The following is a 17,991-nucleotide window of genomic DNA, read 5'->3' as shown; positions in this document are numbered from 1 at the left end:
ATTCAATGAACTCCAGTGTTGTTTTAGCATCATTAATTACTATTATATATTTTTTTTTAATATCTTGAATTATATTTTATTCTGTTTTCATTTTAGTTAAAGTTTTAGCCATTTTGTTATTTGTTTTTCTTATTTTTCCCCATATGTTTTTTTTTATTAGCTTTTAGTTATTTTAGTTAATTTAGTGTTATTTACAGTTATTCTGGCAACTAACTGAATTAAAATAAGTTTAAGTTATGTTAATTTTACTTAAAGTAATGAAAGTTTTTCCGGTTTGGTTTTAGTTTTTGTTAATGATAATATTGTCTACTGAAAGGTGCCAAACGAATACAAGGACTTTCCAACCTTTAAGACAATTGAAAGCCAAACAAACCTGATCATAAATAATATATCTTACTAAGTAATCTATCTTCTTGTATATTCCTTTCACTAATTACTGATTTTGTGGGGATTTATGACATTGCCATTAATAATAAGTCAAACTACAGTGACACAAGACAGAATATGCTTGTGCCACAAAGAAAAACTAGATTTTATTTCAGTGTTTTGAATTACAGCGCTTAATTTTAGTTTTAAACATTCATTTCCTATTTCAAAAGGGCTTTCGGTTGTATTTATTCAGAAGGTGGCGCAAATGTAAACTTTATAGGGTTTAAAGAGCTTACTAAAGAACTGAATGTACTCTCGTGGTTCCTGTCAAACGCGGCCAACCAACAGAGGGCGTGGTTTCCTTTGATAGGTAGGCGCATATCTCCGCCGGATTGGTTGGCTGACGCTTTCGGCCACGCCCTCTCCTGAGAGGGGCGGGAGCCGCGCGCAGATCCCACGTGTGACGCTAGCGCTCCCGCTTCGGTAATATTCCTTGAGCTGGGGCTGCAGTGCCCGTGTATGTTTGTATGCGTGTGTTTGGAGTTGGTTGGGCTTTGAGCTATGGAAGCGGACGCGAGTCAACTCACCTCTGGAAGCCCGAATGATTCGCAGCACGACCCGGGGTAAGAAGACAGGATGAGTGCGCGCGTTCCCGTCTGTGTGTTTGGAGTTTGATTCTGTTTTCTGCGCGAGCGAGCGCGTGTCCTTTCTCGCGCAGTTCTGGTGATGTTTTGATTGACAGGTCATTTCTAAAGGCTCATTTCAGCAATTCACAGCTCAAGTTCTTTATCGCTCTTTATGAGGTATTTACACGGAAAATGGCCGTTTTGAAATCTGGAGTCACTTATAACATGTTTTCTTCCTACAGTAAAATGTTTATCGGTGGCCTCAGCTGGCAAACCTCACCAGGTAAGGCGAATTTCTTCTTCTTTTTTTAGAGTTGTTTTGCTTTATATTTATCCATGGCTGATAGATGTGCGTTGTTTGTATGTGTGTCACTGCGCGCAAGGTTATTGTGATTTCCAGTCATCTGACACTAAAAACGAGCGCCGACACAAAACTTGAACGCTCTCATTATAATCAACGAAGTGTGAAGCGCGTGACCTTCGTTGATTATAACGGCAGCATGCAGGTTTAATCGCGTCGCTCTCTTGCGCTGGAGACACGGCGTAACCCTCTTGTGTCCTTGTGTTTGTGTTCAGACAGCCTTAAAGACTATTTCAGTAAATTCGGGGAGATCAGAGAATGTATGGTGATGCGCGACCCCACAACCAAACGCTCCAGGTAAACACACGTGCTGTCTCTATGTCTTTATCCTGCTGTATTACATTGCGTTAAGGGCAGATCAAGAAGAACAGAATAGGAAACTGATTCACTGACATTGAGTTAAGAGGACTGTGCTGTTAGAAAGCGATTCCCTTTGAGTGGTTTCTAAATTTATATCACAAAGGACAAAATGGTTTTACTTCTGTCTGTCTTTCTATATATACAAAAAAACACACACACACACAAAAAAAAAAAAAAAAAACATTATATTATAGCTGTATATCTCAGTCTTTTGTGTTTTCTACATAATTGACAGTTATATAGGTGAGGTGACCCTAATAAGACCACAAACCATATATGCCCACCTGTTATATTTTGAAACATGTAAAGACAAAGCATGAGAGAAATTGTTTCGTAGCAAATTAAGATATTTCTTACTGTCCCTTTCTTTTTGTTTGGAACCAATTCAGTGGTCAGTCTTTGAGTTTATGTATTTAGAATATATTGCTACTATCTGACTCTGTATAAGTCGCATCAAAACTTTGCTGTTTTTTATTCTATCTATCTATCTATCTATCTATCTATCTAATTTTTTATTTTTTTTTTAGGAAATTGTTGATGAAAGTGGCCCGGTACTGAAAATAACTTAAAATTATGAGATTTATAAATAAAATTTGTATTGTGTTTGCTGTCTTAGTATTTTTTTTTTTTTTTTTTTTTTTAGCAAAAATCTGTATTTTTGGAAAGATGGAGTATTTATAGTGCTGGAGTGGATTGGGGAAAAAATGAATACCTTGACTATGTATAAACCATAAATATAACTTGTTCTTTTTGTCAACGTGAGCTTTAAAGCAATTCTGCCGTTTGACCTCTATCATTCCTTTTAAACCAGGCTAAGAACCCACTGAATCTCATCTAATAACATTAACAGAATTAATTGTGCTCAAAACAATATTCATGAACTTTACCCACATGGACAAGGGGCTATAGGGCCTAAAAATGAGAGAAGTCTGGTTTAGCAAAGAAGACTGTCGGTTTTGGTTGAGTGGGTGCTGAAGAATTTCTTAAACTTAATTTTGTCAGTTCATGACAAATTATGTATATTTAAATTACGATAGAATATTTAATTCTCTTTATAATTTATAGTAATATTCTTTAAGTTTAGGTTTTAGTGGGCTTTAAGGTTCACATACCCTGTAAAAAAAAAAAAAAAAAAAAAAAAAAAAAATCTGATATGCTATAAATGACTGGCCAATGTTTCTGGACAGTGTTTATTATATTTTCTACCTGTGCATTGTATGTGTTTCATGTGTTTGTATAATGCATGTATATTATATATCTGTACTTTTTTCAAAGGCATAAGAACAATTTGTGTAAAAAAAAAAAAAAAAAGTGTAGCAGTGATGCGCTAAAGCGTTGAAAAGTTGTGATTCTCTCTCAACAAGTGGAAATTTCTAGAAGTGTCATAATGATTGCAACACCCCTGGCTTCACTGAGTTTATCAGCAAATATACAAGAACGCTTTGTATGCTGTCACAATTTTTCTGCCTCTTCTGTGGATTATCTCCTGACCTTCACTCTGTTTTGTGTTTTTGTTCCACAGAGGGTTTGGCTTCATTACGTTTGCAGATGTTTCCAGTGTAGATAAAGTCTTAGCACAACCACACCACGAATTAGACTCCAAGACGGTATGTATCATTTTATAACGTTTGGTTTCTGTGAACTGTGAGAATAGAGCACGTGCATTGAAACAGATGTCATTCAGATCAAGTTCTTTCCCACAGAGTTTTTCATTTCCTTTCTCATCTCTGTTTATTTCCTGCCTCTTTATTAAAACGTGTGCTTTTTTTGTTGGCTTGAGTTGACTGAGAGTTTTACATACTTGCATATCAGGCTTAACAATATGGATGGCTCTGGGCCAGTGTGAAAGAGATTGGAACTGCCACTTGACTTGCCATACAGAGCCAGAGCTGCATTGTAAATCTTATGATTTGTTTACATTGTACATGTGTTATACACAGTATATATACAGGGCTTAAAGTTAACACTCGCCAAGTGCCAAATGCAAGTAAAAATCAGCTTTGGTGAGTATATGAAACTGTGTCAGTCGCCAGATGGCAATATTGTGAGAACATAAAGATGAACAAATGTGAACGACACTCCAGTTGACAGGTCAGCGCTGCTTCATCACAAAAGTTTAAGCCTTTGCAATGTAAATATTCAAGAGCTAGAACACACGAAAGGAAACGCATTACTCACGCACTATGTGGGAGGTTTAAACATCCAGAGACCCGTCCTGAAAGCCGTGCCTTGAGCTTTGCTTGCTTCCTGTGCTTGAATGGACAAATTCACACAAAATAAGATGTCAAAAATTCCCCTCTCGGTGAGTATCCTTGTAAAGTAGTTGGTTCTTAAGTCAACATGAAAAGCTGAAAAAAGAAACTGGACATGAGCGGCATGCAACGCAATGTATTAAAAGACAATAGAAGCCATTACAATCAGTGATATTGTCTACACAGGATGTGGCGCGGTGCGACACGACAAATCCCCAAAAGTAAACTGATTCCCTGTTCTATTTCTGAAATAGTCCAAGCACTTTGCATTTGTTTGTTGCATCCAGTGTTGACAGCTTCAAGCTGCTGCATGGTGTAGACACGGTGTTAAAGTGATAGACACAGAATTCCAATAATCTTGCTGTTGTCAGCGTTTTTAATGTTGGTCAAAGAAAATAGGACAAAGAAAAAAACAATCACTCACTGCTCTTGAACTTTAAAAAAGACAAAGACTATAGTGTTATTTGATTAGCATAATTTATTAAATTTCTGTAGGCTACCTGAAAATCACAGTTAGACCTGCCTGAAATGCACCGTTTCCATTTGTATCTTTGTCGTATAGTAGGCTATTTTGTGCTATTGCTTGTATTTTATTTGCTTTTATTGTACAATTGACTATTTGGTAGTCTTTAAAAATGTAGCCTATTAAATTTATATTGGTTAAGCTAGTAGTTATAGCAGGTATTGAAAGTGGAATCAAGGATTGTGTATTTTATTTTTTATTTTTTTTTGCTGGTAGAAATACTTCTGGCAGTGAATTTCCTTAAATCACTGGCCATTGGCAGGTCTGGCAAAAAGTTAGTTTTAGGCCCTGTAAAATAATTTTATGTAAATGATGTATACTTAAAGTACTACATAATATAGCTTGTCCTTGTTTATCTTGGAAATGACTCAAAGATAGCTAGGGGACACCTGGATTTCCCCTTTCTTTCCTTTCACAGTCACCTGAGACTCATGGATATGCACTTCCATCTCACATGGATTTGATATTTTCCTTTACATGTCTTTATATACTAAACTTGCATTCCTCTATAGCAGGGGTCTCAACTCGTCCTGCAGAGTTTAGCTCCAACTTGCCTCAACACAATGCCTAGTAAGACGTTGATTAGCTGGTTCAGGTGTGTTTAATTAGAGTTGGAGCTAAACTCTGCAGGACACCGGCCCACCAGGACCAAGTTTGGACATCCCTGCTCTATAGCCTAAATTAGAAACTCAGTTCACGCAGCTAAGTTCCTTTATTCTGTTCAGTTGTACAGAATCCAAATCAAAGTATGAAGATACTGTAAAAATGATCCCTAGAGTGTTGAAAATGTGAATATTCATAATAGAAATACATAGTTACATCAGTCAGAATGCTGAAAATGACACTTCTCTGCCGTGTGTTGATTTCTTTAGTATGTATGTAGAAAACCCCCCAACAAAACTTAAATGTCAGACAAACTACGCCGCACACCAGGAGCATCTACGCCACATGCTGTCTTCATTCTCCAAGTTTTCTGTGCTCAAGAAACACTAACATGTCTGACGCTGTCTGTAAATCTGACGGTAATGAATAATTATGACTGCCAGTGAGGTTTCAGTGCTGTGCTGTGTTGCTTGTATTCAGCTGAAATCAGATTTCTGTGAGCTTTTTATCGCAGTGGGGGGTTGTTATCTCGTCTCCTGCAATCAGTGCTGAGTTTTGTACAGTATGGGAACAGTAAACACTTTGAGTGATGTCTTTTTGAAGAGGAACTTTTGGTGGAGGATGCATCTACCAGGTATATTTAAAAAAACAAATATAGAATGTGTTTTAAAACTTAGTAAGCTGTCTATGACATTTTCAAGAACGTAATAGGAACAGACACATACATAGTGATGTTCAAAATACGGTGAGCAGTTTTGGAAGAGTTTGCATGAAATCTGTTTTATTTTATTTTATATTTTTTTATTATTATTACTATTTTTTTAATTAATGGGTCTTATTGATTCTTTTCACACCTGGTATTAAGATTTGTCTCGGATCGCTATTTAAAACTAATCTCAAATGCATCTCCTGTGATCGGATTTTGAAGAATTAGTCAAACAAGAGGCAGAATGTCTACACATAATTTAATCTCCCCATAAACTAGTAGTTTTCCAAATCTTTATGAATGTTTTAAGCATGGAACCAGCTAAGAGTACTTTACAAATTTTATGTGGTAGTTTCTGACTTCCAACAAAAGTGGTTTGAGTAATCCAGTATCCAGCGAAATGCTTTGAACCTCTTTTCGTATTTAGCTCTAACCACTTGTGATTGGATCAGCCAAAAAGGATGTTAATACCAGATGTAAACTAGGCCTCTATCTGAAAGCAATAAAAGGCCACTAACACATTAAACTGTTACTGCTGAGATGGGAGAAGCTCAGTAATTGCTTCATCTGGAAATACACAGGACTTTATTTACACAATGTGTGCTTGAGTCTAAATTACATATTGGCTTAATAACTGTTGTCTGTTGTTTGATGTAGATTATCACTAGGTTTAAAGGTTTTTTTTTATTTTTTTTTGCGATTAGATTGGTTGACTGAATGGCTGGGACTACAGTGGTTTTGCTTTTGTTTTGGCTGATCTAGCACCAGCAGTGGTAGTAAAAATGTTTTGTACTAATGGGTCTAATTAGTGATGACCTTTATGGTCCCAACCTCATAGATGCAGCTTATTGAACTAATTGGAGATCTGACCAGACAACTGTTACTGGACCATTTGCAAATGCATAAACTCAAAAACCTACCTCAGATTGATCTGGAGCCTTTACAGACCAAGCATACACACAAATGTTTTAATTTTTCTGTGCATTCATCAGAATGGGATATTTGCTCTCAGGCTGTACTGTAAAAGACCCCTAATTTCTACTGATTTGAAATTCAAAAGCGTAATATTGTTTCTGTTCACACAGGCTTGTTTCTATGGAGTAATTGAAGTTGAATTGGTTAAGCCTCAGGCTAATTGCTTAAACGAATTGCTACATGAAATTCAGCACAGAGAAGGTTTCCATACTCAGGTGTTACAAAATACATTTCTCTAATTGTCCTGATTTGGGGAGATAACAATCACAGCTCAGTCAAACAGAATTATGGGAGTAAAAAGGTTTAGTCCAGTGGACACCAGTGTGCCATGTCAGAGAATAATTACCCTGTGCACAGCACAGTGAATTGACATATCTATATTTAAAATGGCCAACATATAGAAAACTCACACATATAGTGAAGGCAAAAAAAAAATACTCTTAAGATTCTATCCAGCAAGAAACAGTCAGTGTGTGTGCGCGCATTTTATTTAGAAAGCCTGTGTCTGTAATGATACACACTTATATGCTGCAGAGCCCCAGGCAAACGTTCAAATCTACACTAGGAGTTTTGCTACAATCTAAAGTCTTTGCCTTGCTGAACATGGACAAGTAATTTCCTGCAAGAGCCCAATTTCGATCTGTTTATGTTTTTCCTCTTGACTACGTCTGCCTGTATGAGATTTGTGTTTGAAACTCCTCTTTATAAGAAGCTGTATTAAGGCTGAAGCAAGTGTGACATTGGAGCATGAAATAGTTTTTCTGATAATTCTTTCTGTCTGCACACCTTCACTAGATGGAACACAAAATGAAATTAACAAGATGACAAGCCAAAGAGTTAATGTTGTCATTCTAGTACGACCCATCCATGCTCGTAATTCCAAAGCTTGATGGTGTTGATGGTTTCTTGAAGTATGAAAGAGTGTATTATGATGAATTTGGGCTTGGATAACTGCATTCATATGAGACTTTTTTTTTTCTTCTCATCATTCTCTCTCTTCTTTCTCTGTTTGTGTACAGATTGATCCTAAGGTCGCCTTTCCTCGACGTGCTCAACCCAAGGTCAGAATTTTAACACTTCTGCTTGATGCTGATATGGTCTTTTTTTGCTTAAGCATTCTCATATTTTAATTTTTTGTTTTAGCTATTGTGGTGCTGAACTATGCATCAAAGTGTGAGATACCAATGATGTCAGTCAGTGATGCAAAGTGATTTGCAGGGAATTGTGGGCAGTGTCCATCTGAAGTGATTTGCAGGGATTTGTGGGTAGTGCTTTTGATTAGGTGTCATTGTGTCCATCTCTTTTGTGCTAATGCGGTTCTTCCTCTTTACTCTTTAAATTGGTCTGAAGCTCAGAGTGTCCACCCAAGTGCCGACCATTCTGGCAGGTTCTTTCTTTTTGTTTTCTCTCACAAGAAACATGATCAATAATGGATTTTTTTCTTGGTTTTGAGTTCCTCACAGATGAGTTATTTTTTTTATTTTTTTTTTTTCTTTGCTGAACGTCTCTGGTTTCAGACAGGATGAAAGCGCTCAGATCCAGGGCATGTCTACGAAGTCTGTTGGCATGTATTTCCAAAATTTCCAGACAGTTCTTTCCCCTTCTTTATTTGCCAGTTTTGGTCTCTTAACCTTTTCTTTTGCAACATAAAGAACAACTCCGATGCCCCCCCGCCTCAGGTCCCTGGATTCCTGTTGAAACAAAGAAAATACATTTTGCTCCAAGGCAGCACTGTTATTTATTTATTTTCTTGGACCCTCCTAAACAATATGAACTCCCTTGCAGACAGCCGTTTATGAGAACTGAATTGTCAATTTCAGGGAGACACGGACAGGTTTCTTCGTCTTGTACCTTAGCATCATGTCTGCTGCATCTTTTTTCTTACACCTCAAAGAGAGATTAGATATCATTAATAGAATAATGTACTGCTGTTGTTTTTTTTTTTGTTGTTTTTTTGTAAGCAAACGTAAGGATGAGTGCATGAGTACAGAAAGAATTTTATTTATTTTAGTGTGAATGTGAGAATGTGGATTTTTAAGGCATCTTAAGGCAATAGGATTAAGGCAGATCTATTGGCATTACACTGGCTTTTTTGTACATGTAAAATTGATTTTAGACCGCAACCCGCCAGTTAATCGTTCTTGTCACACATCTTGCCTGCACTCTGCCTGAATGGTAGTGCTCATGTTTATTTCTCAGTGAGATATCTGTGTCTGCTAGAGAGTGAGACTTTTTAAAAAAAAAAAACATGATTGTGGCTCTTCTGTTGTTTATGGACTCTTTATAACTGTCCTGTGTTATTGCAGTTTGAAGTTTGTGAGGTTTATTGAGGTGAAGGGAAATGTTATCATCTGTGCTGTGTTTATAGCGAGAGTTCTGGATGTGACTTCAATGAGAACTTTAAGCAATGAAATCCACGCTCATCCACAATTGAGAATACTTTGAAAGTTGTGCGGACCCGTGTGTGTGAGGTGAGTGGAGAGGCAACAATTTCCCCTCCGCATTCAATAATCACTCTGGTCCAGCTCTGCTTTGGGTTCACCATTTCCCACTCCTTGCTCCACTCCTTACTCAAGTGATCAGAAACACGGCTCCGTCTTCACTCCATGACGAAATTTGCAGCTAAATGTCGGCGCCTATTAGGCCTGTCGCGATAATTAAATAACAGTGTAATCATGATTATTTGATCTAACCATGGATGTTTCAGACAACTGCAATTATTTTGCTTTTTAATATTGCATAAACAATATTAAATCAAAAAAAGAAAACAGAAGAGCACCAGTTTGCTTTTCATGCCCTGTATAGCCTATATAATCTGAAGCCATTCCAAAACTTAATGTGAGGGACAGAATTGTATTTACATTGTTAAATTCAAGTTTACAGAAACTGATCTTCTTTCTGCTGCAGCTGTCAGTTATTCTCCACTCAGCATTCAAACAGCACATCACGTTCAGTTATGACAGTCAGCACAGTAAAACTCTCTCTCCAAGATGATATATTCCCATTATAATAATTGATGTGTAGATAAAGATTCGCATAATGACATCTTGCTGGAGTTCATTGCATTCTTATTTCTCTTCTCTGTTTGTAGCGTGTGGAGTGTAGCGCACTGTGACTTATGTTGCTTCAAGCACATCATTCTGCACCCTAGATGTTCATAAGTGCTGCGACTCCATGTTGCTTCAAGTCGCCATTCTGCAACCTGGATGTGCATAAGAGCTTTGCTCTGCTCTGTTTGAAGTGTTTCACATTATCAAAGTTTTACAGTATTTATACAGTATTACAAGTTTTGTATTTTGTAAGAATACAAATAGTTAACAATAAAACAAGTTTAAATTGTATAATGTGCACCAAAGATATTTTTTTAAGATACTGTTTTTGCTGCTAAATTATACAGTCAGCTAGTTTAATTTCATAGCTTATATTTTTTATTCAAATGTATTTTTTTTTCTGTAACGAGGAAGTGAGTATTCAGTGGATTGTGTTTAACAAAGGGTTTAGAAAAGAGTGATCATTAGTTCCACAAACACAGTATTGATATTCTGTAGTGGTGTAGAAAAAAAAATAGCGCTGGTGTTGGATCAGATTTGGCCTATTCTTAGAATTTGGAATAATCTATGTAATCTTACACTGCAAAATAATAATAATAAAAAAAAAAAAGATTAAAGATAACATTATAATTATTTACTGAACCCTTAAATTAATCACAATAGCCACGTTTCCACTGTCGGGCCAAAAGCGGGCATGCTAGTGTGTGCCAGGGCCAGTCGAGTTTCCGCTGTCACTTCCGGGGCTTGATCGTGCCTCGTCGGTGCTTCCTCGGGGCCAACAGCCTGGGTTTTTTGGCCCGACGAAAACCTTGGGCCAAAGCGGGCCAGCTGGGGCTAGAGGAGTGGTTATGAACAAAGGCAGAGTTTCTCGCGTCTGCAGAGCGTCAGTGCCGCAGATCATTTCATAAAGCTACAGCTATAACACCAGCATTAAACACTTTTTAAAATAAGTTGAGCTCAATCACTTTCAGTCAGCAGCGAGTGTTTGAAAAACCTTGATCCGATGTGGATTATAATCACCATACGAGGCAGAAATATTTATAAGCGATGCAAAAGACTGCACGCTAGCCATTAACGTTACCATAGTAAACATGATAAATGCGACCGTTTGAAGAAACCAGACGTCAGCTTCTTATTCTCTATCACAATCGTGTATTTATTTAGTAGCATATTTTATCTGTCATAAGTCTCGTCTCGAGAGTTTAGCTAATGAAAGCCATAAAAAACAGGCAATTAATCATGATAATCAGCATAATCATCATAATTGCCAAAGCCCTAAAACAGACAATTAATCACAATAACCATGACTATTTTTAGACAATTAATCGTCAGCCAAATTTCATAATTGTGACAGCCCTAGCACCTGTAGCCCATCGACATATAGCGCAACTGCGCTTACGGTGAGTCGAGTTCGATTCCTGGCTCGAGGTCCTTTGCCGACCCCACTCCACCCCTCTCTCCACCCAACGCTTTCCTGTCGGCTCTCCACTGTCCTCTCCCATTAAAGGCATAAAAAATAAATAGCCCATAAATATAACTTAAGAAATTTTTTTTGCAGTTAAATTATTTCAGTATGTTTTGAAATATCACAAAGTTCTGTTCAGAACTTACTCTCTCTACTCTGGCGAAGCTGTATTGTAGTTACTTTGTGTGTGCACAATTTGTACATTATGTGCGAGCTTGTGTGTTGTGCGTGTGTGCAGCAATGTAGCAGCCCATTAGTTTAGAGCGAAGAGATTAACTACCTGTACAATAAACTGTTTAAAACATGAATTCACTCAAGCGATATTGAGTATCCACATGCTCCACATCCACAAAAATGCTTTAAATATAACCTCCCATACTCGTCCATCACCGTCATTATAACCTTTACCTACTTTCTGATCTGAGTGATCCACAAGTCAAGTTAGCTAATGATGTTTAATGTGTCAATTCTTGATAAAATGCAGTTATATTATGGGCTGTTGGCATTAATTGTACTCGTGATGGAGCAGTAGTGGAGTGCTCTCGGAGCGTGTGAAATCCACTTTTCATTCCAGTCAAAAATCAAGCCACTCCACTCCTCACTCCGCTCCCATTCAACTCTGCTCACGTACTCTGGTGACGACGCGGCTGTGTGCGAGACATAATGGAACGTGATTTTCATGATTTTAATTGCCACTGGGACTATGGCCTCTTGCGTCGTTAAAAGAGCTTTGAAAGCTAGTTATGGAAATGGCAGCCAGTCACGAGTCACTTCAGAATATCTGCCTTGACATCCAGTTAAAACAACTAAACACCAACACCAAAAAACACCACCACTAAACTTTCAGCTGTACTTGATCAATATAACCAATATTAAACAAAAAACAATCATCAAGCTATACCCAATTCAACTACAACTCAATCAAGATAAAAATTAATTACCAAGAGACTTTCATCAGGTCCATTTGAGAACATCAGGCTTTATTAAGAATTAAGGTAGTAAAAAAAACATAAATCCAAAACTATTGACAAATTCATTAACTTTCATCAGGCTTTATTAAGAATTAAGGTAGTATAGAAAATGTGTATCCTTCATTATGATTAGTCATATGAACATAACTTGAAGACTTTTGACCAATTCTCTAAAAAGAACTGACTTATTCATTTGCAAATTTTCTTTGTTTTAGAAGAATTGTGTGCTTGCTGTTTTGAATTGAATGTGGTTGGAGTGTAAGTTTGGGTACCGCAAAATAATAATTTTACAACAATCAGCTGCTGTTTCTTTCTGCTCTCACTTATTAATTAGCACACAAATAAAACATATCAATTCAAATTTACAAGCAGTGCACTATATTGTGATGCATCTCGAGAGTCTATAAAGACTGAAATATATTTTGATATACATTTCATTATAAAAAAGTTATAAGTAGGTGATCTAATTAATAAAGGTGATCAGGAGAAAATACTCTTTGTCATAAAGTGCACTTGTTTGTTTAGAGTTCACAGTTTCAATGTTCTTGTTTCTTTAAAAATACACACTTAATTTATTTTCAAAAACAAATATAAAACAAAAACTTTCACTATAATTATAAATGTAAAAAAAAATCAAAACACAAAAAACCTTCATTATCTTAGATTATCATAGTTTCTTGGTTCTTAGAACTCGAGAGTCTATAAGCTTTTATATATAATTTATAAATGTAAAAAAAAATTCAAAAATACACACTGATTAAATAGAATCTTCACTTGTTTGTATCTGAGTTTCTTTTAATCATCTTAGTTTTGCTTGTAAAAAAAAATTCAAACACATTAAACCTTCAGTATCTGAGATTATCATAGTTTCTTGGTTCTTAGAAATAGAATTTCTAATATAGAATCCCCTGCACTCATCGCATATTACCTTTGCAGCTGGTTAGGACAAACACTCTGATTAACATGGAAAATATGTTTTTTATTGCGTGTCGGAGTGTGTCTGGTTAGGACATGGTTGTTCAGAAACTTTCCAGTCTTCCTGTTTTTTCCCCTTTATAACTCTGCCATGGTTTCTTAAAGTCACCAGGAAATGACTGCTGACCTCTTTCTCTCATCTGTGGTTTTACTCTTATCTCTTTGAGTCATTTTTTGGTTAGGTCTGTTACGAAACGGGACTCCTGCAGCTGCACTTGTGCGTGCATGATGTAACGGTTTCTCAGGTGAAACTATCAGTTCTGTTTCCATCTAAAAAAGGCAGAAAACACCCTAAAGTGTAAACACAGCCCTCCAAGCAGTATGTGCGTCTGGCTTGTGTAGGTTTTAGTTAAGAAAAGAAATGCACTTTAAAAATGGCTCTGCAAAGCAGACAGGATACCCATCGATTTTCCACAGAAAACAAGAAACAATCCGATATCTAGCAAAGGCAGCCAGGATTATTGAGAGAGAAAAGTCAATCAATCAGCACTGAGCTGATGGGATCACGGTATCTGGACACCTCACTCTCATCTCATGGCAAAAAAGATTGTAACTGCTGCAAACAAGTTGTGTGGGGAGGGTGTGAAATGGCCTATGAAAGAGTTATCATGGATAGTATAGGAGAGTATAAATATAGTGGATGAGCTCAGTTGGAGCCCTGGCCTGGTGTTTAGCGCTTATGCAGGCTGAGCGAGTTTGAGTGTCGCTTACAACATTTCCTGAACTATTTCCCCCTCTCCTTACTGTTGTTCCCTGTCCCATCTCTGCCAATAAAAGATGCAAAAAGCCAGAAAGAAAATAGATTGGAGATGTGATGTGTTCAAGTGATAGCTTGATAGTTTCACCCTCATTTCATTCCTACAACGGTGTTTTAGTGCCATTTAAAAAAACAAAAAAAAACTAAGATTACTAGTTTAAAGTCATAATATTTTGAGAAAAAAGTCAAAATTTCGAGAATAAAATTCAAAATTTTGAGAATAAAATTGAAATATTTTGAGAATAAAATCTAAAATCTAAATATTTTTAGAATAAAGCCAAAATTACGAGAATTAAGTCTATATTGCACATGCAAATGTCTGGACTGGGAGCACCAGGAGAAATTTTGGTGGCCTGACAACTGATTTGAATATATGTGGGATTATTAGCAGAAATCATGCCATGTGTCATATACTCGCAGGGATAGTATGCTTGGAAATAATATGTGACCCGTGCTGGCAAAATGAGTTGGAATGCACACAGGCTAATTTTGAGATACAGACAAAAAAAATAATTTTTCTTTTGAGGTTTTCATAAAAATTTGTTCAAACCCTTGTCTGTCGATCGCAGTGCTCCAAATAATAACTTTAGATTTTTAATTACCTTTTATTTGTATGTTTTCTGAGAGGAGTACCTTTTCTCCACTTGCTTCTTGCGCTGACTGTCATCTGAAGCGCACGTATTAAGGCGTTTCTGACAGTGTGCGATCCCTATAAATATACACACACACACAGAGTTACAGTATTTAAGTATTGACGCAAACATATGTTCTGTCTTAAGTAAACGTTTGGGGAATTGTTGGGGAAAAACATTTGATGTGTAACATTATATTAGATCCGTGCATTACAGTAGGTCTTAATATAGGCCACCTCATTAATGTTAATCTAACAATAATAGAAACTTGTTGCTCTTGATTGAACTGCTTTTGTAGTTTTAATAATTAATTTATTTGTAATGAACAGACTAAAGGAATTTTTACATTTGATTATTTTTCTTACTTGAATGATTTTGTTTAGATGTAAAATGAAAAAGGTGATGCATTATTTGTTACTTTCTTATATTTGTTCTACTGTTTTTTTTTTTTTGCATCTGTTCTTATTTAGAATAACAAAGATAAAATAAAAAATCTTTATACTGTGACTTAATATAGTAATTATTAAGAAAAGGACTAGATGAAAAGCTGCAACGTTGCTGGTGATTTTGCTTTGGAACCTTCAGAAAACTTTAACTCGATTTTTCTCAAAATTGACTTTGCTGACTCTATCGACATCAAACAGGTGTAGCTCAGTCATTTTTTGTCTGATTCCAACAAATCATTTATCATTCTGAAGGTATTTTAATGGAGAATGTGATCATAAAAAACTCATTGCTCATTGTGGCTCATTTTGCCAGCAAGTCACATATTTCACGTCTTCGAATGCAGTCATTATTTGTAGTGAGCCAGCCATCCAATAATAGCAATAAGCTTTGTGCTTTTGGTATTTTTAATATAAAACAAAGTCTCAGCTTTCAAATTCTGTCAGTTTTATAGCGAAATACAAACAATATGTCTTATAATAATTTGTTTTTCATGCTGTTTAATGTGGAGTGACAGATCGCTGTATTTGCCTCAGTTTAAGCGGCATGTGAATAAATCATCTTTTTGATTACAATGAGACATTTGTTTCAAAAACGTCTGTGGCATCCAACCTTTCACTCAACACAATTTAATTAATTGTATTTAATTAAAAACAGCAATAAAACATTCTAAAGGTTGAAGTGGGCTCCAGCTCGTTAACTTAAGTTATATTGTTGTTTTTTTCTGAGGTAAATAACGTTAAGTGACAATTCATAAGCTGTGTTATTCATGGTATAATAAATGATTGGAAGTAATATTTCACATCTTCAAATCCATTTATTATTTGTAGTGCACCAGGCACCCAGTAATTGCAATAAGCTTTGTTGCTTTTAATATAACACAGCTCAGTTTTCAAATTCTGTCAGTCAGTAATTTTTTTTTTTTTATGCTTTTCAAAAAGATCGATCGAAAATAAACTATGGTTTATTTCTTTAAGCTCAGCAGACTGACCATCCAGTCACTAGCCGCAGTGATTTTCACATTGTGACCGTTCACCTGATATTTTGTTGTAGTTTATGGATTTCAGGTAACACTTGAGATTGAGATTTGAGGCTTGAGATGGGGTTTAGGGTCTCTAATAGTATTCCTACAGCACATGCATGGAGAACATGGTCTCTGCTAATCAGGGTGATAAGGCTCTGGTCTGCCTGGACTCACTGGGCTGATGAATCATGCTCAGGCCAGCACATAATCTGTAGCCACAGAATTCTGCAGAAAGTTTAGCAGTAAATTCAGCAGAATTCAAGCCTGATGTTCACCCACACATCCCCTGTCTGAATTTGTATGCATTAGTGAAGGACTCCACACTTTTGAGGAAACTTTTTGACATGAAGACGTTGAGGCTGAAGGTCAAATTCGCCCTTAAAGATTGCATGAAATGAAATATCACCCTGTCTGTCCTAAAAATGTGTCCATCCATAGATTTTGCATCCATTGTAATTTCATTATATATATATTTTTTCTTTGACTTCGCAAGTAAAATGTCAGAACTCAATCTTCTGGTGAATTGACAGTTCTCCAATCAGTTAGTATGTTTAAATCCCTCCCCTTTCTTACAATCAACTGCAAACTCCCATTCAGATCCGCTTCCACCCAATTAACAACCAGTGGAGAGAACGTCCCATCCTACTTGTTTTTTTTTTCTTTTTTTCCTTTTCGATAACGAACTGCACTGAGATGTAAGTCATAATGTGGAGGAAAAGTGTAGCTACTTGTTACATCGCAGCTTTAAAAGCATTTTGAAATATCCTATCGTTATGACCCTTTTTTTAATCCTCACTTGTAATCTTAATTGCATAATTTTTTTTTTTTTTTACCAACATTAAATTACTGTTTACTATTGGCAAGAATTAAAAAAATAAACTTTCATTACTGTAAAACACTAGCCTAAAACTCTTAATGCCAAAATTGTAATTTTGATACTGGTTAACAATGCTGTCTAGATGATCAGGTGCAAGAAGAGCTTAGGTTAAAAAGTAAAAAAAAAGTTAAAATGTTCTCTGCTCCCAAAAATACTGTTAATGTTAATACATTTTTACCTTAATGAATTTCATTTTACAGAACTCTGCAGATTTTATTTACAGTTAGTGCAGAAAAAAAAAACTGCACAGATTCCGCGTGGGTGGAGTCATGCTGTTTAACTGATTAGCAATGCATGTAGGAAGTTTGTCATACCTTCACTGTCATAAGATGCATAGATGAGACAATACAGTTTTCTTTCTGTGTTCAAATGTACATACTGGTCTAAAAAGATGCCTTGGTTCTCTGTCGCTGCTGCATCGGGTCGAAAAAGGCTGTTCAGATGATAACAAGTGTGTGATGAAACTAGACACGAAAAAAATGAAGGACAGTTGACTTTTTGCTGTCACATAGGCATGTACTACTACTGCAGTGCTGTCCAACTCTGAACTGGGCTGATTTATGGTTGTGTCCTCCTGCCGGACCAATATTTGCATGAAATGTAAAATCAGCAAACCAGAGACCCAGATGATTTGCTTGTATGGTTACAGGGTTACTGTATGGTTACTCTTATTTTCTTCTCTCTGTCTCTTTCTGTCTCTCTTGTTTTTATTCCAGTAGTCATCTCCTCCTCCTCTGCTGTGATCTTGCTGTGGGCCTTTTCATCTGGTGTGTGTATCAGTGTGTTGTGCTATTTTAGTGGAGATGTATTTTGGAACTGTCTGAATGTGACTCATGATGTACATGACTCTGTCTTTCTCATTGTGAAGTGTTTGTGTTTGTATTAGCTCTTCTGATGCAGTCATCTTAAAGGGATAGTTCACCAAAAAATACATTGTCATCATTTGCACAAAATTTGTTCCCAGGCTGTATGATTTTCCTAATACTACAGCAAACAGAAGAATATATTTTGAAGATTGTGA

The 17,991-nt window shown here is 36.3% G+C and overlaps 1 protein-coding gene across 1 annotated transcript; it reads left to right on the top strand.

Annotated features, from left to right (window-relative positions):
* Window positions 1-763: 763 nt before the first annotated feature.
* Window positions 764-17,429, top strand: LOC109097385 (RNA-binding protein Musashi homolog 2-like). Its single transcript, XM_042764568.1, has 6 exons — window positions 764-992; window positions 1,238-1,278; window positions 1,572-1,653; window positions 3,239-3,323; window positions 7,795-7,836; window positions 17,412-17,429. The coding sequence occupies exons 1-6, from the start codon at window positions 931-933 to the stop codon at window positions 17,427-17,429; spliced, it is 330 nt and encodes a 109-aa protein (XP_042620502.1). The 5' UTR covers window positions 764-930.
* Window positions 17,430-17,991: the final 562 nt, after the last annotated feature.

The sequence above is a fragment of the Cyprinus carpio genome, chromosome A10 (assembly GCF_018340385.1).
Source record: "Cyprinus carpio isolate SPL01 chromosome A10, ASM1834038v1, whole genome shotgun sequence".
Classification (NCBI taxonomy): domain Eukaryota; kingdom Metazoa; phylum Chordata; class Actinopteri; order Cypriniformes; family Cyprinidae; genus Cyprinus; species Cyprinus carpio.
The sequence above is the reverse complement of the archived record's forward strand: the minus strand, read 5'-3'. Positions and strand labels throughout refer to the sequence as shown.

What these genes read in the sequence shown, in the direction of transcription:
- LOC109097385 (XM_042764568.1), top strand. Translation starts at nt 931, where the DNA reads ATGGAAGCGGACGCGAGTCAACTCACCTCTGGAAGCCCGAATGATTCG. An exon ending in GATTCGCAGCACGACCCGGG is followed by an intron (nt 993 to 1,237) that starts GTAAGAAGACAG and finishes TTCTTCCTACAG; the next exon opens with TAAAATGTTTATCGGTGGCC. An exon ending in CCCACAACCAAACGCTCCAG is followed by an intron (nt 1,654 to 3,238) that starts GTAAACACACGT and finishes TTTGTTCCACAG; the next exon opens with AGGGTTTGGCTTCATTACGT.